The 27,485-nt window shown below is 32.0% G+C and overlaps 1 protein-coding gene across 4 annotated transcripts; it reads right to left on the bottom strand.

Annotated features, from left to right (window-relative positions):
- Nucleotides 1-273: 273 nt before the first annotated feature.
- Nucleotides 274-27,485, bottom strand: LOC109542199. 4 transcript variants are annotated; one of them, XM_019911324.2, is made up of 4 exons: nucleotides 27,347-27,484; nucleotides 10,735-10,975; nucleotides 6,226-6,281; nucleotides 274-587 (listed from the first exon to the last, which is right to left on the bottom strand). In XM_019911324.2, the coding sequence occupies exons 1-3, from the start codon at nucleotides 27,353-27,355 to the stop codon at nucleotides 6,253-6,255; spliced, it is 279 nt and encodes a 92-aa protein (XP_019766883.2). In that variant the 5' UTR covers nucleotides 27,356-27,484; the 3' UTR covers nucleotides 274-587; nucleotides 6,226-6,252. The 4 variants fall into 4 exon arrangements, with proteins under 4 accessions (XP_019766883.2, XP_048526392.1, XP_019766882.2 ...); XM_048670435.1 differs by lacking the exon at nucleotides 27,347-27,484 and adding an exon at nucleotides 27,171-27,319; XM_019911323.2 differs by lacking the exon at nucleotides 6,226-6,281 and having other exon boundaries at nucleotides 27,347-27,485.

The following is a 27,485-nucleotide window of genomic DNA, read 5'->3' as shown; positions in this document are numbered from 1 at the left end:
TTACTAGTCTACTTACCTTGATGAGGTACCTACCTGATACGAAACAATACGAAAACATCTTCCATATTATTTCGAGCAAGTTGTGCAAAGAAACTTTTTACTTCGGAAGAAAATTACACTAAGCAGACATTGTATTTATTATTTATTGTTGAGGAGATTAACAACGAATAATAAATATCTCTCATTTGCTCCAGTGTTCCAATGCAAACAAGGAATCCAACAGATTGTGAATCCTTTATACAAGGTCTTAATGGTAGGGAAAAAACAGCATGATTTCCTGATAAAACTATAATTAATTCAAATAAATAAAATTACAATTATTGCACATGTCGACATTTGCGCTCACACAGAGACATTATGAAGTAAAATTAAATACTTAAGCTAACTTGTGTTTTAAACATTAATTAACAAACGTGCCACAGCATGGCTTTGATGTCCATTAAATAATTATTTACACGGCAGTGTTAAGCACCCTGATCATATTTACACGCAAAACGGGCAGTACCTATGAGATTCTTGGTATAGTTGAATTTGTTATGTATTTGGTTGCGATGGCTAGAAGTATCCGAAGTATCGTCCAGGACCCCCTAGAAAAACAACATAATGTTCACAACGTATGTTTTGCGTTAACCTATTTTGTTTCCATAAATGTTTTTAAACTCATCTCAATAAATACATGGGAAAAAATTGCATTTTCGACAAAAGTTTTTACGAACTACCTAGAGTTTTTTTCTATTTTGCAAATACATTTGATCCTTACTGTACATGTACTACGGTGTTTGGACACAATGCAGTTTTGGACGTTTTGCGGGTTTGTTTGCCTGCTTGCAAAAAATTCGAAATAAAGCTTTTTGCGATCTACTAGAGCCTAGAATTTAAATTCCCCACAATTTCACAGTTCTGTGTCTTATTAGTTTCATATGGTATATTAATTATTTGACTACCATGAACATTGTGAAATTTGCGAATTGTGGAAAAACGTTGTATGAAATCGAGAGATCATGTAATGCTGGCTAAAAAGAAAAAATGTGCTTGGCACACATATCAAAAAGTAAGTAATTTGAAGCATTTAAGGTCGTAGTATCACAATTAAAAAAGCAAAGTTAAAGCAAATTGATGTCCCCCTAAATTCAGACAAAAATCTATGGCTTCGTGCCTGATCCGTTGCGATCCTTAGCGAAATCTCAACAATTTTTCTATGGAACTCTATGTGAGATTAAGAGCGATCTCGCAATATAAAATCTCGCAATAATAGTGACTTCAATGGTGGATCAGTTGTTTCACATACCATATCGATAACCACAGACAAATTATGTAGGCGATCCTTGTGAAAGATCCATCTTTGTCAATAGGCAGCCAAACTTGTTTACTATAAACAGTGCAACATTTGCAATATTAAATCAGCATTCCTTTAATCTATTTAATTTAAGAAACTATGCTTGTCGCTCTTTGTGATAATCATTGATCGTTGTAACCTGAGATAAATGTATAATAATATTTGAATGTTTCAACAGCTGTTTAGGTAATCTAATCAATAAAACTTTAAATGGTAATTCTACGGCATTTTGTCGTTAAAGGCTATTCTTTTTTATTGAATTGTTTTGGTTTCTCAAACTTAAATGTACTCTTTCATATTTCTATACGGTGCTTTCCCAAAAGATTATCCGAAAACGAGTTTAGGAAAAATATGGTGAAAACTGCAAACGTATTTAAAATTTTAATTTAACTTGAATAAACAGCAAATGATTCCTTGAACTTGAACTTGTTGAAATTGAAAAATGTCGTTGACTTTAGATTATAGTAAGATGCATCATTTGACGCTGGTTAATTTTCAACTGTATCGATAGTGTAATTTTATATTATTTACTTCCAATAAAACATTAACAAAACTCACATTTAACAATTTGGTAAACATGCTCTTTGACTTGTTTAAATGAACAAAACATGTTAGGCATTGGAAGTAACACACGAAATAGACTATAAAATCAAAAGAACATGTTGAAATAATGCGAGTTCATCATAAATACTTAGACCAACTCAATTCTTTTATTTTGAAACAGAATAACGTTTTTGTTTTGGGCATCGCTGTTCATGCTTCAGAAAATGTTCTCTTTACGTTTGTTAATGTTATTTTCGGTAGCAAAAGTGTTCTAAAAAATGTATTCCTAAATGTTTTTTTGTGAAGGTATGGTACTTTGTAAGTGAAGCAATCTTTGTGTTCGTCTTTCTGCCTATTTCATGGCAATTTCAAATTAATGAAAAAAAAGGAACCCACGTTTATCATAAATATAATGTCGTCCTTGATTATAGCTCGATACTTATATCCTTTTCGGGTCAATTAAGTTAAACTTGAGTACTAAATGCCGACAAAACTATTCATGTTAAAGCATTGCAGCCTTGGCAGTCATAAGACAATAATTGGTATTTTTTAAGCAAGAATGCGGAATTTACGAATCACCCCAAGTCACGTTCTTGTGATGAATCTGGCTTTGCCAACCTTAGTGTTATTTGATAGTTCAATAACGAGGTCGAGTTCTTGCGTAAAAAATCCTAACTAATCGAGTTGTTGTAGTTCGGTTTCAGCAAAAACTCGTATGTAGTAAATGGTTTGCGTGAGACTTCCTTATTAGACAAATGAAATAAATTAAACGCTCATAAAAAGCTTTATTTATCAGTCGAATGCCAATTGTTCATGTGTGTGAGATCATATTTGTTTAAATCCTCTCACTTGTTGCATAATTGTAACATTTTCAGAAAAATGAACGTGTGTGAGAAATTGCTTGATTCACCCAAACATGACCTCATAATTAGAAACCGAAGAAATAGACAATTAATAACATAAAAAGTTATATTGAGCTAAATACAATCACGGGAAAAAATCACGAAGAATTCCTAATTTCCAATCTTTTGTTTACATCAAACTGAACATCGATTGAACGTATTGAAACGTTCGAAGTTCGTTTGAAAAATTACTTCACATAAGCAACCCATTGAATAGTTCATTTATCAAAACGTAGCTGTAATTAAAAACTTATTAAATGCTGCCTGAATAGCAATATACTTATAATGAACCAGGACAGATTATTTAATAAGATCGCTTCAGGGGTAAAATTCCCATAAAACTTAAATTAAACCAGTTTGAAAGGTAGCTAAATTTCAATCGAAGAAGAAAGCGAAAACCATATTATGGCGCGGGTTAAATTGAAAACTCTTATTTGGGTGGTCAGCTTCCCACATAAGAGTTAAGCGAATATAGGATTTCTTACAATCGCAGATTTGGCTTAAACTTTTCTAATGCTTTAGTTTTAGTGATTACCTACGTAAAGTTGAAAGTTCGTAGGGAAAAAATGCAGATTTGGCTAATTCAAGTACCTTTGAAGAGCGAATACTGTCTAAAAATCATCCATATGATTCATGTGGAAAAAATTATCTTTCAGCATTCTAATGATATATATTGCATTCAATTGTTTAAAGTTGATAGGTACTTAACCGGCTTAATTGTAATGTATTTACCGCCAATAAAAACATTATATATTAATTAAAAGCCTCATATCCGCAAAACCTCTTGCCAATTCAAATTCTATGAAGGTTAATGACATTATCTGGTTTATAAAGGAAAAACTCTTGTCCTTGGACTAATTGTTATTAACCATTATAACAGGGATTAAAAACGTTGGAACTTCACTAGAATTATTCCTAACTAAAATAAAAATATGTTAGTTGAAAAGTAGCTAGTAATTAACGAAGGCATTCAATTTGCAAAAGTAATGTCAAGACCAAGGTGTGCAAAAATCCAGTTTGCTGAAAAACCAACAGGAAACGAAAATGTAGATCGTTTTGTAACTGCTGAAATATGATCGATTATGCTGTCACCGGAGGTATAATTTATTATTTAACTCGGTTAAATGGCAGTACTTTGTTTGCTTTGAACAGTAAGTACTGTTAATGATCATTTACTGTGGCCGGAACCGATTTGCTTCAGTACTAAGGTGGATTTTTTTTGTCGGCACCCTGACCTTAATGTATTGATTGTAATTTAAACAAAGAGGGATTTTCCGGGAGCCATTATGTTTGTAAGATACAGTTGTAATATGAATGAGTCAGGAAAGTCTTAGAAAATAGACAACAATTCATCGTGAAAGAGAGATAAAAGCCCATTTCATTGATTTTGACCTGCTGAGCTACGACCAACTTTTAACCAATATACGTAAGTATATTTTAATGTTCAAGTTATTATTAAATTTTTCGTCTATATCTCTGGAAAGTAGCATACATGCGTGACGCTGCTTCAAAAAGTTCTTACTGAATACTCGGATATTTTTCACTGATTCCAAAATATAAACAAAACTGTTTCCTTAGGAAATTGATAAAATGTGGTTTTTAACGTTTATTTTTCATTCTTTTAAATGTTAGAAGGGTACATTTAAATCTAATAAACGAAATATGTTTTTAGGACTGAATTGAAAAGAAAAGGCCCTAATTTGTATTTAGATAATAGAAACCGTTTCTGAGAAATTATTCAATTTAGCGTTTGTCTCTAAAAGTTATGAGTTTAAAATTAAACATAATAATTAAGAAATGTAAGTGTATTTAGAATTCCGAATCCATTGTTAAAAGGATTACACTTAAATGTTGGTAATCACCAAAAGTGTAATAGTTCGCCTAAAATCAGCAGACGTAGCCAATGTGATGAAACTCACAACACTGCTTGAAGAATTTATTTGCTTTTCAGAGGTGTAGCAAGCGTATTTCTAGCTGGACCAAATTTGGAAAAACAAATTATTGAAAATCCGGTTCGCAAGCAGTGTTGACCAGAGAGACTTGAGACAAAAAAATTGTAAAAATCTAAGCAGATTTTGGCAGAGTTGTAAAAATCTAAGCAGAAGTGGTATTTTAACCTAATTTTGTATAATAAGGAATATTTGCTCTTTTCACTAGAGTAACAGATGTATTTTTAAACAATTTGATTTTTCGAAAATACATTGGCAAGGGATTATTCTAAGAAATTCAAAAGAGCCAAATTAATTTTGCCAAAAGTTAACCAAAGCAGCCAATAGAGCAAAAACGTCTGCACTCATAGAACAAAGTGCAGACTTGTTAGTACCGTAAAAAACATCTGCAAGGTTGGACTGGTCATTGGACTGAATCATCTAATTGAAAGAATATCCACCCTTGCCTAAATTACTATCTTCTAAGCGAAAAAACTATCGGGGCTACTCAGATGTTTTAAACCGTTTCAACTATATAGACCCTTACATTTTAGCTTCTTACAACTGCCTTACATCTTGAGAAAATTTCTTGTATCTATTTCACACACGGACATTTAATTCGGAACCTAATTCTCGATTGATGATGAAACACAATTAATAAAGGAATAGTTCTACAGTTCTAAGTTCGTTTGAAAAAGTTTGGGCCTTTCCCCGATTTTGAATCTACCATTTTAGAAGTTAATAATATTTAACTAACCAAAATAAAATGTTTTGATACTGCTGGTTCCGAAGAGGTAAAGTAAAGTCTCGTATTCAGAAAATCTTTGGAGAAATGGGTCATTAAAGGCGTTATCAAATCTACGATAACCGCGATATTTCCAATTTGAGCTCAATTAGACCTAAATAGGTTATTGCCATTTAGATCACAAAACTCTGGACCAACAGAACGGGTAAGTTTAAAAAAAAACTGCTCTATAGTCCCAAGTTTCCTTTTCGAGGAATAAAGTTTTGAAATGTTCGAGTTTGGGGCCTGAAAATCTAGCTCTTATTTGAATAACGCCAGGATGGAAACTCAATAATTGTGTACAGTTTCAACGCAATTCATTTAAAATTGGACGCAATTTTTTGCGTTAGCAAGTCGGTTGTTTTGGATTCTGAGCTTTTAAGCAGATATTAGTAGAGTCTCCTATTCTCTGTTTTGAGTCCATTTCATTGGCATTGATAAAAGAAATAAAAAAATGTGTTTTTTTCTACTCGAAAACCGATCATTCTAAACTCTTTCGATCATTCGAAATTCTTCTCGAAAACCGATATCTAATGGATCGATTTTCAAGACCACATGTTTTTAACACTTACAATAAGTTGATAAACTGACGATTAAGAAACTCCAATTCTTGTGACCGATATCGGTTGAACCTTGGAAAAAAATCCGGCACCTGTTTACTAGACCGGATATTTTGTAAAATTGTTATTTAAATTACTGGTTTCACCCCAATTCAGATAAAAATATGCTTACCTTTTGCAGTCAAAAGCACCTAAACATCTAAATAAGGTTTTTTATTGCCCTAGAGCCTGAAATAAAAATCAGTCGAATCAGTCAAAAACACAAAAGAAACATGACCAAGCCCAACTACATGAAAAATGTTTTGTTATTATGTTGCACTAGTCCTTTTAGCTAAATGATCCATTTCCGTTGAAATATGAAAGACCAATGAAGTAAAAAATCGTATGACTAAAAAATCAGTTGTCCTGTACCTTCAATTATAAATGAAAAACCTGGTTAAATCATGCAATTAACCTTTTTTGCATGTGTGCTTATCTTGTATATCATACATGCAAAGGTTCTAATGTACAATTGTTTATCTTGAAAATTGTATTTTCGTCAGATTCTTTAATTTACAATGGGCATTTTAATCATCCAAAGTCAGCTTCCAACCCTGAATCAGGCCTATAGAACATGTTCTCGAAGACACGAAGACAATTCTTAACCGCTCTTTCCACTATTCGGGACCCTTTGTCTTTATCTGATATCCTGAGTGACCGCCTCAATATAATACATGTCTTGACTTGTTTAAATTCCAGTTTGGTTGTGTGCGATAAATTTTCGGCGGTTTACAGTGGGAAATATCACAATTTGCCTGGCAAACACGAGCATGTTCCAGGGGCAAATTGAATTGAGCTTTGAAAACTGTTTTCTTTAACGAAATCTTTCTTATATCTTCCTACAGAGAATAAATTAAAATTTGGCAATAAATTTCAAAAAATGTGTTTAATCTTTGATGCATTTACAATTGATGCGCAAATCTCTATGGCACTATTATTCAGTTCGGCTGATGATTCCCTAATTGCTCAATGAACAACAAAAACGGAATTTGAAACAGAAAATATCAAAACACTTAATAATATGTATGCATAACTGATTTGATTAACCAAATATTCTTTCGTAGAGACACAAATCTATTACTGTTACAGTTCCTACTTTGAACCAATAATAAGTAAACATCTAACAGGTTTTGGATAAACCCCACTGTCCAGCAAACCTCCGATATCGGTTCATTGTTTTTCAGCAGATTAATTGAAAATTCGGAGATTGTAACAGGCAAAGGACAATATCTAATTGGGTCTTGGAAATGAGTTATTCAAGCGCAGTTCCTGGAGTTCTCGTCTATTGTAATCGAGTTGTCCCCAGGGATGCAAAGTTTCGCCCTGATCTCCTTAGCTTTAATTATATTACTTACATGCAAGAAGGATGAGGCAACAAGTCATAATAGACGAAACTATCCATCAAAATAATGAAATCTGAAGGGATGATTAAGGGAATTGTATAACTAACAATGTACAAGTGAGAGAAATACACTGCTAAGGCACAGATATTTATGAAATACAAATATTCGATTTTAGACTGGGTCTGTACAGTCAACTTTCTTGTAAAAATATTAAGAATATCGTCCCAATCGATTCTAATTGAGAATTAAGTCATCATAAACTGTTTCGGAATAGACAAAAGAAGCAGGATTATGTTAATAACTATATGAATGAAAACATTACTATCATGATTTGGCTTTGAGCCACTTTACATTGATTGGAATAATTTTGTTTCTAAAACAATAAAAACAGCATAGCAAACTAATGAGAACAAGGCAACGAAAGAAATTAATAATATTTTGTTAAAAAAACTCGAAAAAAGCAAAGTAAATATAATCTGATCTCTTTATACAAAATCTGCAATAACTAATTGGTTTCGATTACTTAGAGATATTTTAAATTAGTTCCACACAATACAACATCACTGTAACCGAATTACACTTTTTGTAGTGCCATTATGTATCTATCTCTAAGCTATTGAAAATAAAACCTAATGGATTTTTAGGTTTTTGTCTAAAATTGCAGACAACTTCCTTTACTTACTTACAAGCCATTCGACATGTGAAAATGCCGAAACGCTTTTTCTGATAAACCATTACTTGTATTCCGCTCGTAAAATTGCCATAACGTAAGTTTTTGTGGAGACCGAATATCGCAAGTTTCTGCATGATCGACCGCTTCATTAATAAACCTTTTCATATACACATGAAGTGAGCATTCACTTGAAGGCTGTATACACATACTTTGAACGACTCACTTTGAAATATCGAAGAATCAGCTAAGAACATGAAAAATGAGAAGTAATAAATTATTTTAATGTTATGTTGCAACTGAAAATGATTGAATTGATTTTATTAGATTTTATCAGATTTCAGCCTCAACAAATGATGAAACAGAAATGGAAATTGGTTATGACGATAAAACAGCAGGGAAGGAAAAGATCGTTATTTAGAAGAAAAACCTTTGGAAACAGTATTTCAGAAATGAGTATTTATTGAGATTTCTAGAAAATTATGAGATCCAATTCCAGCCTCAAGCAGGTGAAAGCAATTCAGAAATGACTAAAGCCCGCATGTAGGGGATCAAATTCAGAGAAATTTAAGTGAACAATCTGCATTAATATGCAGATATGACATAAATTAAACAGCAGGAAGTCCTTCTGAAAAAGTCTGCTTTAAAACAAAATCCATTGATTCCTACAGTCAGCAGAGAAAAGTTAATGCTTCTTGTAGATAGTTATTTTAAAATAAATCATCTTCCACATTGTATGCAGGAAATCGTCAAAATATATAAGTAAATTCCCGGTTAAACACCGTGTAAATATCACGGACATGTTCATTGAATAATTTGTTCTTCACTGCAGATTATCGAAATTCAATTGAAGTTATACCAAGAATCTCCTTACAAAAAATGAATTTAACGGTAGTTTACAACCGCGAACAGTTTTATTTGATCGCTTAATTGCTCACTTGTTAAAACGGATTTAACGCCTTGCTAAACATGAATAAATAAAGCGGTGTCTATACACCGTATTCCCTGTTAAGGCATTCGCCAAATATGTGCTGATTATCTAAGGTTATTAATTTGAAATGTATGTTTACTGATTATCGGAGACTTAGGTGTGAAAAAGATGCCAAATCAAAGGCCATCAGAGGTCAATGAATGTCGCAACTAATTAAAAAATTACTAACATTTTTCCTTTCTCTTTTCTCTAATCATTCAATAATTCATGCGATCCTCTAGACTCGCGTAATTACCGTACACAAATCGTTCAAAATCGCAAATAATTGAAACAAAGTGAAATTAGCTGAAATAGAATAATCTAAGTTGATGCTTTGTTACAGCAACTACATGCAGCTGATGTTCCATACCAGATGGCGAGAATTTTAATTATGAACTACGATAATTAGAAACTACCTGAAATTCTCTTGATATGATTTATAGCTTAGATGTGAGTCATGACTTCGAAAGGGCAAAGTATAAACTGGCTTTCTGTTGCTGAGAACTATTTTAATCCTTACTATAGACTGCAATAGTCATTATTAAGTTCATTTATTTCAAAAGCCAGCTTTTTAAATATTAATAGTGTATTATTCCAAAACCGGCGATTTTTGCTTAAACTGTTCCAAACCCATGTGAAACATTCGATGTCTAGTTCTAAAGATGTATTTTTTGATAATCATTAAAGTTCTGTTGAATATTTACGTGATTATTAACTGATTATTATTTATCACGTAACTAATAATCATTGCATGAAATCACTGCACATTTTTTCACTGCATTATTTTTCGTTTTAATCAGAATCCATCGCAAGCTTTTGCAAAAAGCACAATATTCAACTACTATAATTGTGCCCTGTACTTGTATTGATGTCATCCCAAAAAAAATATGAAAGACCATAAATTGATTTTTAAGGTTTATTGTGGAGTGTAGCATAAAAATAAGTGGTTTAAATAATTGGCAAATTTTATTTTAAATACTTTACCTATATTGTATTCTATTCTAAATTCATCACACTGGAAAATTTTTGCTTTCAAATATCAGAAGACAAAATACAAGATTTAAAGCCGATTTTAAATTTGGCAATGTTTTAATGCTAGAAACTGATTTATCCTTGACAGAGTGTTAGCCAAATGAATAGAAAAACGAATTAGCATTGTTTTGCCTAATTGCTGTTTTACGCCTTTGTTTAATTTAATCACTTCAGATTTTAATTAACTTTTATTCCTTTCGTTATCCTACATTTTAATCAAACAATTCATCACAACTTCTATTGGAACTACCTTTCACGTAAACTAAGAAAAACTACAGAAATAACATTATATTTACAATATTAGATATGTAATAAAGAAAAGAGAAAGTGTTTAACTTTAAGTTTATAAAATCTCTATATTAAAAAAGTCTCTTTCGAGCGGCCAGTAAAGCAAACTAAAATATTCATGCAAGAGAAACCTTTTTAGCCACTTCTTGTATTTATTTTGGAAAATATACTTGAAGAACTACCAAATGTTTTCTTTTGTCGTTTCAATTAACTCCACACCTCAAGTTCAGAAATTAATTTTAGTATAAGAAAGTAAAAATCCAACAGTTTCAATGATTATCATCAGTTACACTTTCACTAACGATTCATGCGGTTATCGCATCTAATGATGAGACTTACTGGGGCTATTTGGAGGTACGAATCCATATCCAGAAGCACCAACAACTACCCCACTGGTTTCGCCGTTATCTGGAGGAGCCACTGGAAATACCACCGGTCCAGTATTTTCTCTTGGGTCTCTTGCCCTGGTTAGGCGGCTATCGAGTCCGAAACTTCCATAAGAACTGAAGTCGTAGCCAAAGCCTCCAAACTGTGCTCTAACCACAGCTGCGAGACAGGCTATGCAAACGGTAATGAATGTCTGAAAGCACAGTGAAAAATTCCTAATTAATTTGTATTCCATGTTTTAAATATCTCAGTGATCCTATTCAGCAATAAACTTTTTTAAATTTTCATTTGCGAATTATTTAATTAGCTTATAGCATCGAGTGAGCCCTCAAAGCATACATAAATTGCATTCATCCAAAATTAAACTAATAATTATTCAATTTTGATCAATGGGGTTGGTGCAGCAAACTGAATCAGGCCTGCATAATGCAACTTAATAGTTTCTGCTCATTAAACCGTGTAAAATACATGCGAGATAATACGTGAAAATACACGGTATATTCGTTATCACGGTTAATTCTTTGGCATTATTAAAGTGAAAGCCTTTAAAAAGCAATTTCGTTCCATCACGTGAATGAACATTTCATTAAATGTTGGTTTTCCAATGCATATTATGTATTGTGCTATAGAAAATTGCACGAATTAATTAGGATTTGCCTTAAAGTGCATTTTAATCCGAAATTGTATCCGGTTAATTAAACGAGGACGGATAATGAAGTAATCTGGTCGAGTGATTAAAGTGAACGTCAATCACTACTTATACAATCTGGACACTTTCCAACACATTTTCATATTGTGAGCCTTTAGGTTCAAACTAAAGATCAGATGAAATGAGGAAAATCGGAAGTTCAGATTACAGAAACAGTTCAAGATTACTCCGAAAACCTTTAAAATTTTTAATATAATTTGAATCTGAATTAAGATCAGACGAAATACTCATTTTAAACTTGGATTCCCTCACTACCGCTTTGAAACACTTGAAAAGGCAACTGCAAGGTTAGAAATGCAAAGTTGAAACACAAATAGTAATGACGGACAAGAATGTTTAAAGCTGGGCAGAAACTCAAAAGGTCGTTGAGTATGATAAGATAGTAATTCTGGAGTAGAAAAGAGCAAAACTGAACGGAAAACTGGTAAGAACAATTCTGTTCCTTCGCCGAATTGTTCTTTGTGAAAAGCGTATGAGCCTTCAGTTTAATATCTCAAAATGTTAAGCCGATTTGGACATACGAACGAAACTTAGTTTATATTCAAACTGCAACTATGTATGAAAAAAAATGTATAGAACAATTTATATGTAGATTTGCAGCGGTTTGCACGGACGTTTTTAGTATATGCAGCAACAAATCAAGCTCAACGGTGAAGAAGGGTTTTAAACTCGCTTTTTTACATCTCGAGTCATTAAGTAATAGAAAATACATATACTGGTAGCAAAAATTCTCTATGATCTGCAAATTGTATACATTAGTATGACATGTTGGCGATAAATGATCAGTTAGTTGCATACAAAGCGTTGAATTGCAGAATGTGTGTAGAAAACGTCAGCCAAATCTCGTAAAAGAATCATGATTTCCAAAGAATTTGCGTATTTACTCAAGATTAAATTTGGAAAAACCCTTCCTAAACCAACTTTCACTCCCATGGTGGCAATAAAATTTGAAGATAGTGCCAGACACTGAAAGTTTATTTCGGATTCAATTTATTTGGTTACAGTTTAAGCTAAACAAATACTTAGAAAAGTATTGAAAATATTGCATTAAACTAATAAAATATAACATTGAAGGGAAATAATGAATTTTCTAACAATTACTTTACAGCTAGAGCAACAATTAGACTGAACAATTTCCCATTGAAAGGCAACAGTATCAAAAAACAACAAATATCGAAAAAAATACTTAAATTTCTGCATGTGGCGCCTTCTGAGCCTTTCACATGTGCTTATCTCATTAAAGCAATCAAGCACACCCAAGTCTACAGACTGTTTAATACACCTTGCCAACCTATCAAAACTTGTGAAAAATCGACATTATTCTTTAGTCAAACCTTGCAGTTAATCAAACGTTCCAAACATATTAGTATCTGCCAAGTAATAATTGTGCATAAACCAATTTATTAAAAATCTGTTATTGAAATAACTGGCTCGTGTAGCCGATATAAATCATATAAAGTTGATAGTCAAGTGGGTTAGAGTTCGGGATAACAATAAATAATATAGATTATTGAATAAATAAATTGATTATACGCATGCTAATGGGTTTCCGGCTGCAGCGACTAATTGATTTACGGCCCAACTTTCATTGAGGCCTTATCAGCATCAGATGAGCGGAAAAAATGTTCGTCCAAAATCGTCATAAAATATTTATATTGCTAATTGGCTGTCAAATCGCAGATTTTTGCAAATCCTACCTGTATATAAAGCCGGCCATGAAACAGTGCAAAAACAAATAAATTTCATGTTCACGCACCTTTTTCGTTTTTAGCAAGCTTAGATAAAAGTTACTGAATCCATCGAGCAGAACGGCATTGTTCTTTTCAGGATTGAGGCCGCTAATTTGAATGCGTATTTAAAGTACGAAAACTATGTAAATCGAATCGAATTGTTTCACAACAGTTAATATGCAAATAAGTAAATTGCAAGTTATTTGTATTCGATCGCCCCGCACACTAGTTATTAGGTTATTACTAGGATAGTTAGTGCTGGATAAATGCGAGATGACTAGCTGATGTGGAAAACATGCTGCGCAACAGATTAGACAAATTAAAATTGAAAAATTTTAAACACCTAACTGTTCTATGGATAACAGAACCAATAAAGACAAAGCAAACAAAATTAAAATGAGCGCTGTTGAACCAACAATAAATTTCCAGTCAATTTACACCACAATTACATAATAAGCATTAATCAAACGTTGTGAGTAAATCGACACTTTCATCAAGCCAAACTCTAGCCTTTCGGAAAAATAGACAGCATTCTATAAAAGCAATCGAAACTGACAGGTTTAATGTGTGGGCAGTTGGCAGTCAAGTCGAGAACGTATTCTGTTGTAACAATAAACGGCAAAATGCCTGGGATTTCGTGAGTTTCACGGTCTAATTCTCTCCAGCAACATTCATCAATTTGAAAAAAGTCCGCATAATTGCTGGACCCCAAGAACAGTACGCGCGAGGGCGGTTAAGCAATGTCGATTATTTTACTGATAACATAGTTTACTAATCAATTAAATTAGAATTCTATTCGAATGAACGAATCTTCACCCAGTCTGTCTTTATATGGGACCGATTTGCGTCAGCAATAAATAGTGCTGTTTCCACTAGTGGCAGCTTTAAACTTCGCTACCAAAAAACCGTCGGAATTAAACAACAAACCAAGAGAAAGGGAGAAAGGATGTTTAGAACGGTGGTGCCTGGAATAAAATTAAACAGTAGACTGCGTAATTTAAAGATTTGAATGGCAGTTTATGCGATTAGAGAAAAATGTTAGGCAACAATGGCTATAACCGATAAAAAAACAGCCTTAACTCAGGTGCTATTAAAATGCTTTGTCAATTTATTCAAATAAATCAAGAGGAAGAAAAATTAAATATTTTATGTCCATGAGTCCATCCAGTAATGAATGAAGTCTAGTCTTGGTCTTGGGCATGTAAAAAAGCAAGATCAAGACTGGGTTGCAAGAACAAGACCAATGCTAATACCTGCGAGACCAGGAGTTTTGCAAGAGATTTTCGAGATTCTCGTGATTATAATGTAACATTTTTAATTTGGGGGAATGTGAAACAGTAGATCAAACAAAAAATTGAAGGACGCTGGAATTTTGAAGCCTATAAGATCAGGTGATATAACTAATAAATTGGGTTGTTTTACAGACAAATAAATAGCAACAAATTCGAAGAAACTAAATTAAGATCCATGTCAGAAATACAGCAACCGTTATTAATCTGAAAAGAAACAGGCGGCTAGTTCCTTTCGAATCCTAAACATTCCAATTTTTCGTGCACAGAAAAGGCAATTCGATTAAACCAACCAATTTTACTATGCAAGAGTATGCTAATGTGACAAAATTGTGGGCAAAAGAACCCACTGATTGTAACAGAAACGAGCACAGAATAATTCTATTTGAAAGCAAACTTAGAAGAAAATCCTTAACAGGAAAGCAAAAAATTTCAAGATCAAAATTAGTTTTTAGTTGCTGAGCAAGCTGCAAGTTGCTTGCAAGAATATTTCTTGGTGCAGGAGAGCCTAATGAAGAATAAAAATAACTGGTTTTCCTGGTCCAAAAAAATATATTAGTTTTTGTCATAACGATCATGGATATGTGAGTTTTGGAACGAAAAATGGTTTCGCTTTTAATGCTTACTATTTCCCATCGAATAAACCAAATTTAGTGGATTAATAATAATCAGAGGGGAACAAAGCGCCAAAAGTACAGAAAACAAAAATAAAAAGAAAAATTGTTTATTTATATTAATTTTATAAGTTTTATTTAAAACTTCAAGTTTAAAGCAATTTTTAGGTGATTTGTTATATTTGGCGCATAGTCCCATTAGGATTCAAATGATCCATGATTGAAACAAATAATTGACTTAAACTTTCGTTTTGGAAAAAGAGTATTATTTGCTGTTATTGAAAATGGACATAAGTTCTCAAATGTAAATTTAAAAACGATAAAGTTGCTATTATTACTGACTGAAACTTTCATTCTTCATAAATATATATTCAACAGCACAATCACTGGCTCGCGCAAACAATACTTGTTTGATCGACATTCTCCTTGAATGTACCGAACTGTGCAGGTAATTTAAGTTCCAAACAAATTGTCAATTCGCTTTTTCCAAAATTTCTCTTATTAAACTGTTCAAATTACAACATACCACTTTGAAGTCGTCCTATCAACCAAATAGTGTTAGTTTTAAAATCACTCGAAAAAGGGGAAAAACATATATAAACTAATGAGAAAAATAATTCATTTTATATTGATATGATGATGCTACTGGAAAACGCGTTCAAAGAAAAACCAAAATAGAATAAACGTGTTTTAGTTAGACAGCTATTTCCGTTTGAAAACATCTAGAAAACGCAATAATTAAAACAAAAATTAGTTAAAATGCCTGAAAATATGTAAACGTAATCCAAAAGAGCTTTCACGGCATCTCATGCAAAAACAGGTAATCCACATTGGCTTTACCTTTTTTTACTGGTTGGTCTGATTATCTGATTGAGTCAGTTCGCCTTCGACCATGTCGCTTCAAGATTTTAAAATCAATGACTTAGCTGAATACTACAAGATGTTTTGACGATACCTACCAGATTTAAGGACATATATTTTGTACCTACTTAATACTTGTTTCTTATCGAATTTGTAAAGATCTTTTCTCTTTAAACCATTTCAGATAAACCAAAAATATGCAAAGTAGACCAATGACCAAAAAAGACAACCATGCCAGCAAATAAAAGACCCAATAAGAAAAAGACCCCAATTGAAGTAAAGACACAAAAAACGAATCGTGATTGAACGATCAAGATGGAAAAGACAATAATATATAATTATAAGTTATAAAATTTTAATTGTTTCTTTTATGACGATGTTAAACAGACCAAAAAATTCGTCTAAAGATTAATGGGCTAAATTCAAATTCGGTGTTGAAGTGCTTTGGCGTTCTGATTTCTCATTCGATCGAATAGATTTGGAATGGAGAAACATAAACCGTACCATAACAATTCGTGAATTTGTACCTTTATTTGTTGCTGGCGTGCCTTATAAAAAAATACACTAATTTACAATTATATTGCGGTAAATATTCCTTAACGAAAAAGTTTTAAGATTCTCCAGTGTGGTTCCAATGTTATAATATTTTAATTAGTACAAAATAGTTTCCCATTATTTCATTCAACCAATGAGATCCATACAAAAAATGACGTATTTTAATAGTTCCGTGCAGGAACTGCCGATGTGAATAAAAAAAAAATGGCACGCTTAATATTATGTAATATCAATGAGCTCCGTTCAACCTTAAAGCAGAGAATGATCGTCATTTAATGGCAATGTTGCCAATATTTCTTGATTCTGTAATAAATTTAATGTATTTTAATAAAAAAATAAATGGCCTAATATCTCCCAAACTGATTTCGGCATCACTCTTGAGGCTTTTTCTAATTGGCCACATTTCTCATAATGCGAGTGTCATCTGCATCCACCTTTAGGCCCGCTTTCACACTTTACTGGTATCTAAGTAAAAGTTTCCGGAAGAATGTGTCAATTTGACAACATGGCAGCGGTACCAGAACCTGAAGCGCGGACGTGACTGAACCACCGGCTAATCAACCGACCTTGGAGCTTCTAGGTCGGCAGTGCTTTCGCCATTCTTGCAATAATGCAACAGGAGCTATCCGCAGGCGTTTCTTCATTGGCTAGTTAAAATGGGCGTGGCTACTGTGACGTTATCCTGCTAGGTACCAGCGCTTTGTTGGTTTTCACCGCAAAAAAACCACCACTAGATAGAAGCAGGATATATATCTCTAGTTCCTTGAGTGGTACCTTTAACTCAATTTTTTCGCGCTTGATAATTTCAAGCTTGAAACTGTAAAAAATAAAACGTGACAAATCGATTTGAATGCAGTTGAATTGCTCAAGGAGTGTAAAGACATTATCCATTAATCCAGTAGATCTGATAGTGCATAAGACAGACTTGCATCGAGGCGTTGCGATTTTTTTCCAAGAATTCTTCAAGATGAAAGCAAACTGGAGACAAAGAAATAATTAGAAATTTTCAACAAAAATTCTCCAGCTGGAAGAGAAGTTTCCAAATAGTTGCAAAAATGCATTAAGGAGTACTATTTCACAAAAGCTTAGGCCAAACGAGCTTACAAAGTAACGTGATAATTGGCTTCGTCTTCATTTAAATTCTGTGAGGTTTTGCACTATTGACATGCTAGATTTAATTGGGGAACGAGGATTTAATTTAAAACGGAAACAGCGGATTTCAAAATAATATTGATAACAAAATTTATAAACGTTCACAACTTGGTTGAAAGTGACCCAAAAACTCACAACCCGAATGAATTAATGAAGGTGAAATTTTTCTCTATCAATTTTTTTCCGTGAAAAGTTCAGTATGTTCTTGTATGTGAACAAATTACCTGACTGCCGCTTATCAAAATCAAATTTATTTTATCGACTTAATTAAATTAATTCACGACCAATTATCTTGTCATACGCCTTCGGTTATCTAGTTTAAGCTCCCCAATAGCAACGGTATTTGTTTAGATGTTCTTTTCCAACTGCTTTCACTCCACAATCATTTTCCTTTTTATATCCGAATTGCGCTTTAATTGCGCTTCACATCAGATGATAAAAACTAATCGAACCTTGTGCATCTTTTCTCAACTTGAATGCTGAATGGTAGTAAAACCCATGTGGCAAAGTAAAAAAAAATAGTTGCTATGTGATAACCAGTTTTCTTACATCATTGAATTTCAGTATTTGAATGGCATGGGAAGATAAGATAATGTAAATGTAAAACACTTTCAAATGTCTCTTTGTAAGTAAAAGCTAGAAATCGCACATTTTTTGTCATGCAAGTTCATATGAGTCGTTTTCAGTAGCGTACTACTTTTTCTGAAGAAATTAAATATTTAAAGGTTTCATTGGTACTTTAATATGATTAGTTTCAAGAGTCATTCTCTTATTTTCGCTCTGAGTTGCTGCAGAATGTGTTTACAAAAAATGTTGTTATTGACGGAAAATGAGAAGCTTTTCGAAATTCCTTATTAGTGGATCACTTGGCTATCTTCAGAAACACTTTCACCAATTTAGGTTCGTATGTGAAATGGTTATGGGGAAACCATATGGCACGTTTTTCTGCTCGTTAGAAATAAAGAGTATATAGGAATTTTTGTATAGGCGATTGGAAAATTAATTGCAAGACAAATATCCTAACACTAACATTTGAATTTTAAAAATATTTTTACTGGCCAACTTTAAATTAATGTATTTCAAAATGTTTTATGAGACTGGTGAGGCCTGGCACACACTCATTCACAATTCTAACAATTCTAAAGCATATCTGGTAGTAGCTGATATAAAGCGCAAAAATAAGATTAACAGAGAGCATTTATTAATAATGATCAAAAAATACATAGTAAAGACAATTTAAAACAGTCAGCAAAAAAGCTTTGAGAATGAATACAGGTACAAAAGTATGAAAGTGGAATCAGACAGACCAAAACTTATATCGACTTGCATAACCAAATGCAAATAATTAAGCGGACAATATAGGCAAAGAAATCTAAACTCCTCAAAGGAAATACACATGAGCAATGATTAATCGTTTCAGTCAGTTTAAATGGTGCCAAAGACAAATTTGGATAAAAAGAACCGGAATTAGGAAACATTTTAAGAAAACAAAATCAGATATATCAGGGATAACACATTAAAAGGATAAGAAGAAGAATATTTTAAACTACCGATAGAAAAATTATTTCCTATTGTGATATTGAAGAGAGGTTGAGGTGCTGATAAAGTAGGATGCATGTCGTTTAAAAAGTTGAATAAAAAACAATTATATGGTTGGACAGCATGAACAGAAAAAATATGTCCAAAGAAATGATAGAACTGAATAAATTTGGAGAAACTACCATATTGCATAGAACTAACAATATTTGTGACTAAATTCCATATTTTGAGAGTTAATAACAAAAGCGGAGAATTCTAATTTATTATCTTTTTCATCTTTTATCGACTGCTTATGAATGTTATTTTGCAGATTCGATTCGAAAATGTAAAATCAATTAAATGTACTCAAACTCTATTTTGGCTCAAACAAATAAAATGTGTTATCATATACCTAGCAATAATTGCAATTGGCTATAAAAGTTCAAAAAGGAGTACACATTCAAAAACTACCTAACAATACAGCAAATTTAAGTATCGAGGCGTTAAAAAATAGTTGCTATCAGCAAAAGGAGCTAATAAATAATCTGCGTGATTAGAAAAAGAACTAAAAAAACCGCTTTGGACAGGAATGTAATTGACATGTCCTGCAATTTATTTCCTATTAAAAAGTATCGATAGACGCAAAATATTGTACACTCCTCAAGTACCTACCTCAAGTTAACATACAATATGACTCTTGATAGGTAGTACCATTAATCATTCAGTAATAAATCACGAGCAATTAACGCTCATTATCTCGCCTATTTCTACACACCTTCTAAATGAATTAACCACTTGAAAGAAACACGAAACTAGTCTAACGAGGATGTTTGATCTATGTTACCTGCAAGCGTTCCGTCGTTTGGGAGTATATTATGATCAGTTTACAACCCAATTTGTCAAAGTATCTAATTGAATTAGAGTAATGATAAATTTCCAGTTTCCAAAATTTGCTCAAAAATCAGGCTAAAACACATAGGTAAAGGCAAATATTTCCAGTCCGAGGTAACAGTCTGCTGTCTGATAGCTGATCATTTGATCAGACAGTTGATTAAAGACTGATAGTAATTTAATAAAATATTTTCTAAATTGTATAACTCAATTTACGATTTCAGTAATGATATCAACAAGCACAATAGCCACTCATATGGAAACGTTCGTCTAATTCAACGCGTAAAACAATAACTCCATAAACAATGGTCGTGTTTATTAAATTAGCGTTTTGCCGATGAAAGTTATGAAATTAGTTACGCTTTTGGCGCTTTCGACATGTTCAGTTAATTATCAAAGAGAATAAAAAGCAGCAACGCATTGTTTCAGCATTCTTGAACTTCGTTCAACAATTAGATTATATTTGAAAAATACGGGTGCCCTTATGAAAAATAAAAATTTTGAAACTAATAAGTGGTTTCATAGTTTTTCAACGTGTCTTTCGGAATATTCAATTGCTGAAAAGCCAGAATTTGTGAAATATGCCCGTGTCGATCAAATTTTTCAGTAAAGGCTTTAGAATGAAGGGAAAAGTGTTATTGAATGGTACGATTTATCTTCGGTTAATTTGAATAATGTCGTCAATGCTTAGCTGTTTGTTTCAAGATCAATGCAGGTTCAATTTAGATTTAGCAGCATGAACTGTCAGACATTGACAAATTCTATAATTTAGAAACAAATTAGTTGCAAAAAGTGCACTTCCTTCTTCAGTTTTCCTTAAACCTTGTCTGCACATTATCCTTTCCATCTTTCTATTACCAGCCTTTCCATTAAATACATTTTGTGATTAAAAAAAGGTGGATAAAAATCCACTTAGAAAACCTTATGCAATATCGCTCATACAATTTGACCAAGGCGGAAAACATGCAAATTAACTTATGTAATCCGTTCAGTTTCCAATAAAACTGTAAGTACTTCTACTTACAGTAATTGAAGGTCGCAATTGAAATAAAAGCTTTTTTTCGAAGCACGCGAACAAACTTGCGTAAGCAAATACGTGATGAACGCATAAAAACTATACATTTTTATAGCACCCCAGTTTCTTGTTCGCAGTTACCAAACTGACAAATTTCCTTTAGTCTTGACCAAGTTAGCACACGAATAAAATTAACGATTTACGTTAATTTATGTGTGTGCACACTGAACTGAAAAGTCTGGTTTTTGAACATACACACTACGTACCAATCGATGAAAAAAAAACATTAATAGATTCGCTCTATTTAACACATATGAGTAAGATTGCTAACTCCTAATTGCCTAAAAAATCGTAATTTGCTTATGCCGAAATTTTGGAATACATTCGTATAAGGGGAAATGCAAGAGTTTATGGGCGTTTTGAAATTTGAAAGTAACCGACAAATTGTTTAAGAATTTTATTATCTGAAACATGAGCAGCAAGGAACTCAACCATGTCCATTTGTATACGATACATAAGATAGTTTCAATAAGTGGGAATTTATAGGCGAATTAATCAGATTGTACTGGTTTATGTGATTTTACATTTCATTACTTCTGTGTGTCTATAGATTTGAACATATTCTAGACACTCCAAATTAGTATGAATGTCATTTTCAGGAACAATATATTTAGAAAATGTCAATTTTAACAAAATAAAATAATTGAATCTACACCAATTGGCACAGCAAAAAGGATACAATTGATTATTCGCAAATGCAACTTATTCATTCATTCATTCAAGCAAAGAAACGTTTTGACTACTTTCTAGGTTAGTTTTTTGTCTTTGAAAAAATTGCTAGCCAGAAAAAATATTAAACTTAAATAATATTTTATGAACAATATGTTCTTCTAAAGCCGCTCTTTCCAAACGGAATCAAATGATAAAAAACTAAATAATAGAAAATATTTTTTCGTTCTAAAATCTTACAATTGCGAATATTTACTTAAGCGCTTTAAGAAATGACAATTGTGCTTCATAAATATGTTTGAAAAACCAATGATAGAGAAAATAAATAAAAAGTTGTAAAAAACACGTTTTCCAATTATTCAGCGAGAATCTTTAGGAAATTTATTACTGGACTTCATAAACTCAAATATTGAGTTGATAGTAGTAGATAATGAATGGGTCTAACAAACATAATTGAAAAATCAGTTTACAAAATACATATAAAAGCTCATTCAAAATATACTTTGAAACTCAATTATAACCGACCGCAGAGAAACTTCAGTTAGAATGTGGTAGATTCAAGAAATTTGAAAGCTGTGATATTTAGAAAAAGCTTTTCCTATCGTACCTAATGAAATAAAACCTTATAATCTACTTTGTAATAAATTCGCTAAATCCTCATAAAGTGCTGCAATAGTTACTAAGAATATCTTAAAAATTGTGACGCAAATCCTGTGATCGCATCTAAAAACAGTTTAAATAAAGTTTAAAAGTAAGTAATAGTCTAATTACTGCATGCAATAAGTATGTAAGTGTAAAAAATGGGGCTATGAAAAATATTGCGGTTGGCCTTAAGCGCTTCTCATTTGCTCCGAACCAAAATCAAAGACTATAACTGAAAAAGTGAAATTTTTCGTCCAAGATTACTGGTTTTGATTACCAAATAAAACCACAACTCTTCTGGACAGGTCAATTTACGACTATGCGAATTTGATGTAACCGAAACGTAACTTTTGCGCTTCTTTTAATAATTATGATAATATCGCATACATTCGAGGATTCAGAACTTTCTTCGGCCACCTGTCACGGTTTGCACAAGTGACATATCTGTGAGTTTCGGCCACATGTTTCGACTAGTGAAATTCCACCGTGATATAAAACGAAAGTACAAATACCTAGTTTTGACATGAATTGAACGCAACGTTTGAGTAATTATCAGTTTATGAATGGTTAATTGGTTGATGGTAATTTTGAAACCTTTATTAACTTTTTAAAATATTTTATTCTCTCTTACCCTTCGAAGCAACTTTCTATAGTTATTTTTAAAAAATTACATGCAAATGTTAATCGTCACAATCGGTCAATTTGCATAATGTAAAATTGCATCCCAATTTACGAAATTCACAGAAAATCTATCAAATTTCCGTGAAATTATTATAATTTGTTTAAATATAGTAATAAATAACAAAACGTAAAAAATTGCAAAAAATTTAAAACTCGTCAAAATATGAAAATCTTTCTGTTGTGTTTCACTTTATCTTAATATCAGCAAACATGTCCTCAACGACTTCAAATTGTTCAATTTCGTATTTTATTTCTTACAACCACTTTCATCAATACACACATATATCAATTGAACGGTAGAACCTATAATATCTTGAACTTGAACTTTCCTCCTCATTCGCGAATTTACATTTCCAACGGAACACATCGAATGCTTCCTTCATACTCAATTCAATTATTATAGCTGTATGATAATTTACATTTAATCCAAATCTATAAAATATAGTACGAAGCAGAATTATCGCTCAAATTACAGTAGGTAAGTCAATCACTTTGAGTCCAGTGGCCCAATTATTCTAGTACTACCAGCCACATTTCATTCAAATTGAATTTGAATGTATACCTACGATTTAAATAATTTCACAGTTCAGTTGATAAACGCTAAATATTTGGACTTTTTTCACGAACAGTTACTTATTTATTATGAAGTGAAACGAATAATTATTGATGTGGACACTTGAAAGTTAATGAGTCGCAACTTTTTCTACGGGAGAAAAATCGGTAACAAATAATGCTCTTTTGAATATTTCAGCGTATGAGTTGTCAAGTTTTGTAAAAGGCTAATTAATTTATTTCGCTTTGTTCATTAAAGAAATAAACTTTGCATTGAATTCAGCTCGTCTAACGTCTTATATGGACAATGAAGAGAAATGGCAACATTATTTTGCTTGACATAGCTAGTTACCTTCGCAGGAATAATTGCGCCAGGCAAACATCCGTCTAAACATTTATTTATGTGCTAAACACTTGACCGATTTCGATTCTTGTTGCAATTTTCAATCAAGGAAGAGACCAACGAAAATGGATTAAAAAGTTAATTAGCAAACTCACAATCGACATACTTTTATTTCGTAGAATATAAAATTGAAATTAATTGTCGCGTACTCAGCATTTACATAATCTCCAATAAACCTTAACAGTTATTTAAGCGTAAAATCGACATAATAAGGGCAATTAAAATTAAGTTATTGTTTACTTCTATAATGATTTATAATGATAATGATTTTCTTTAGTTTTGCATTGAAAATTGAATTATTGCTGTGGCTTTGTTACAGGTGACAAATAAAGTCAACTAACAAGTTATCGTTTAAGCAACTCTGATGGATTAAATTGCAAATCCGTTGCCTGATTTGATTTAATAAAGCATTAATTAATAAAATTACTTTAAAATATACTGTGCGGGGATAAAATCGGGATAAAAGTCTTAAAAATGCAGTAACTCAAAACCAAAGCATGTGAACGTTTAAACGCAACTGCTAAGAAAGCGTGCATTTCTATACAATGTTGGCATCTTAATTACGTATTGTCTTGGCGTGCTCAGCAACATAAGAACAAAATTATCAGATTTAAAAAATGAGACTCATCTAAAGGTGATTAAGATTATAAAGGCAGGCAAAAAGCGTACTTCAGTTTTAACATTAAGTTGAGAAATAGTGCAAATAAAAAACAAACTGTTTTATAAATAATGTGTGTTCCATAAATTATTATTTAGCCTTCCAGTTTAATACTTTTTAATTTGATTATGATAATTTACAATTTTAACACCAATTTCACAATGATTAAAGTGTTCCAACAAATGTTCGAATTTGTTACAATTCTAACTCAATGACTTTTTTGGCTTTTAAAACAAAATAATTTAACAAACTCCCAAACTATTCATTATAGAAGATTGATAAAATTTAATAGATATGTAAATATAAGGTTTTGCCAAATTTCGCATATGCTAAATCACGCGGCACATTTTCTGGAGGAAGCGTATATGAGGTTTTATGTAACATTTGTTTAGATATATTAAAAAATAAACGTCGCTTTTCAAAAAAATCTAAACTCTTCCTATCTGATCAACTTAAGTCACCAACATAAAAAAACATGAGCTTGAATCAATATTTTAGACAATTTTTAAGGCAAGTAATTGATTTATATGCTATTTTTTATTACAACCCCAATAGTAAATTTACTAATTTATATAAAAATATACTTGCTGAAAAGTATTGACATTTTTTGCAGTGTCACTGCTTTTAAAGTGTTTGATTGAAGAGTTTAACGCGTACTTAACGGAAGATTTTTAGAGCAACTAGAATTTATCACCAGCAACTAAAAGTAAAGATTAACTCGTTAATATCCGAGAGGGGAACGTAGGCATCAACATGTGAGAATTTTTGGATTTATTAACATTAAATTAGTGAATTGATTTGTTGCAGATGAAGTAATATACAGAACATATTTTAAAAATCATTCCTAAATTACAGAAAAATGAATATAATAAACCAAATAGGTCGATACAAATGTTAATTTAAAATTAAATTTGATTGTAAAACATGTTCAATTTATACTTAAATAACCAGCTATAAATCAGTTACTTTCACCAGAAAAATTGTGGGGATTTAAAAGTATGAGCTCGCTAATTATGAACAAAGGTCTGTTTTGGCTGGCAGTGGCAAGGTAAAAAATCGATGGCAAAAGTTGGATACAAAATAAGCAAAATTTAAGGTTTCTATAACATTCTATAAAGTTTAATTGCAATTCTAACAAAATGCCTTATAAAATAATCACATACACCATTAACATTAACATAAAAAAATATTAATAGGACTACAAATTTTAATACTTTCAGTTTGATTTATTTTTTAATTAAAGAGAAATCCATTTTTATTTCAATACTTTACTTACTAGAAATAACTAGTGTTTTATTACTTACAATATTTCTACGAAACTCTGCCGTATAATTTGTAACTACTGAATGGAATGTAGAGGTTCATTCATTATTCATTCATTATGCATAAGCATGTGAAATATAGGAAGCTGTTGTATTTGGAAATGTGCTTTTAATTGAATTAATATGCTTTCAATGGAACTACAAAGAGTTTATTACAGGGTGTTTGAAAATGGGCGTTCTTTAACTGAGGGATTTAGAGGCTCTCTAGAAAGTAGATATTTTTTCATTTACTTTGGTTAAAACTCACATTTTCAATAAGCTGGGTCTTAAATAAGGCAACAATAGTTTCAATATTCACATATGATAGCAGAAGTTGAAAATAATTAACCAGATATCATTCAGAGTTGACAATTGTATCCAAATGAAAATTATCTCTTCAGACTTCAAACAAAATTCTGAATCTGAATAGCAAAATTTGCCAGAAAGGAATATGGATGTCTTACTTACCGTTTCCAAAATTAACAAAGTTTGCCATTTTGTTAAGCATATTCGTATGACTATGTATTATCTTATCAAATGCTTACCGGGACTTAAATTCCACATCGTAAGTAATATTATACACTTGGAAAATTTGGAAAAATTCCTCATATTAGACAGTTTGAACGCACTTCGGACTTAAGCCAAAAATTTAACTTGCAGGCAATGGGTGACTTTTCTCATAAAATAATTACTGTAGGTTCTATTTCAAGCAACACTCCCAAAAGTATAAAAGCTCACTTTTTAATGATGATTTTGGAGCTATTTTTCTGCGGGACATTCCAATGTGTAACTTTCTTTGCTGTGGAATGTATATCAATATTTGTATTCTATCAACACGATGGTTAATAACAAAGTTCAAATTGAACATTTGATTGTTAAGACAAATTAAAATAGATGTTGGCCTTTTTTAAGGCCCAACGCAATATTGAATAACCCTTTAAAATATTTTTTTCAATCTCAAATAAACTAACCCAAAAAATAGTAAATTTTCATGAATCCCGAATGTTGATGGACATTTAAATCATTCGATATAGATATAGAGTAATCATTGAGTTGTGAAAGAGTAAAAATATTTGCTAATTAGTTACCACCAAAAACCGCATGATCCATACACGAAAAAATGATTTCCAAAAAATAATCCAAGTAAAAGAGGCACTGTTGAACACACGTAAAATCAAAGATTCGTATCGGAAAATTCGCACTAAACTGACGAGCAGCACCAAACCATGAGAAAGCTTTGAATTGGCTTTTCTTTGACACTTACGAATCTCATGATGTTGAGCGCCTACTTCTACGGGTGCACTAGGTGGGTGAACTGCTGCAGACAGATGCGGGGCAAATTCGTGGAGGAGAGTTATATATATTGAAATGCAGCCTCGTATTCGAGGCCAATCTACGTCGAG

The sequence above is a fragment of the Dendroctonus ponderosae genome, unplaced genomic scaffold, assembly GCF_020466585.1.
Source record: "Dendroctonus ponderosae isolate FM_Combo_2020 unplaced genomic scaffold, Dpon_F_20191213v2 Dpon_F_20191213_1, whole genome shotgun sequence".
Taxonomy (NCBI): Eukaryota; Metazoa; Arthropoda; class Insecta; order Coleoptera; family Curculionidae; genus Dendroctonus; species Dendroctonus ponderosae.
The sequence above is the reverse complement of the archived record's forward strand: the minus strand, read 5'-3'. Positions and strand labels throughout refer to the sequence as shown.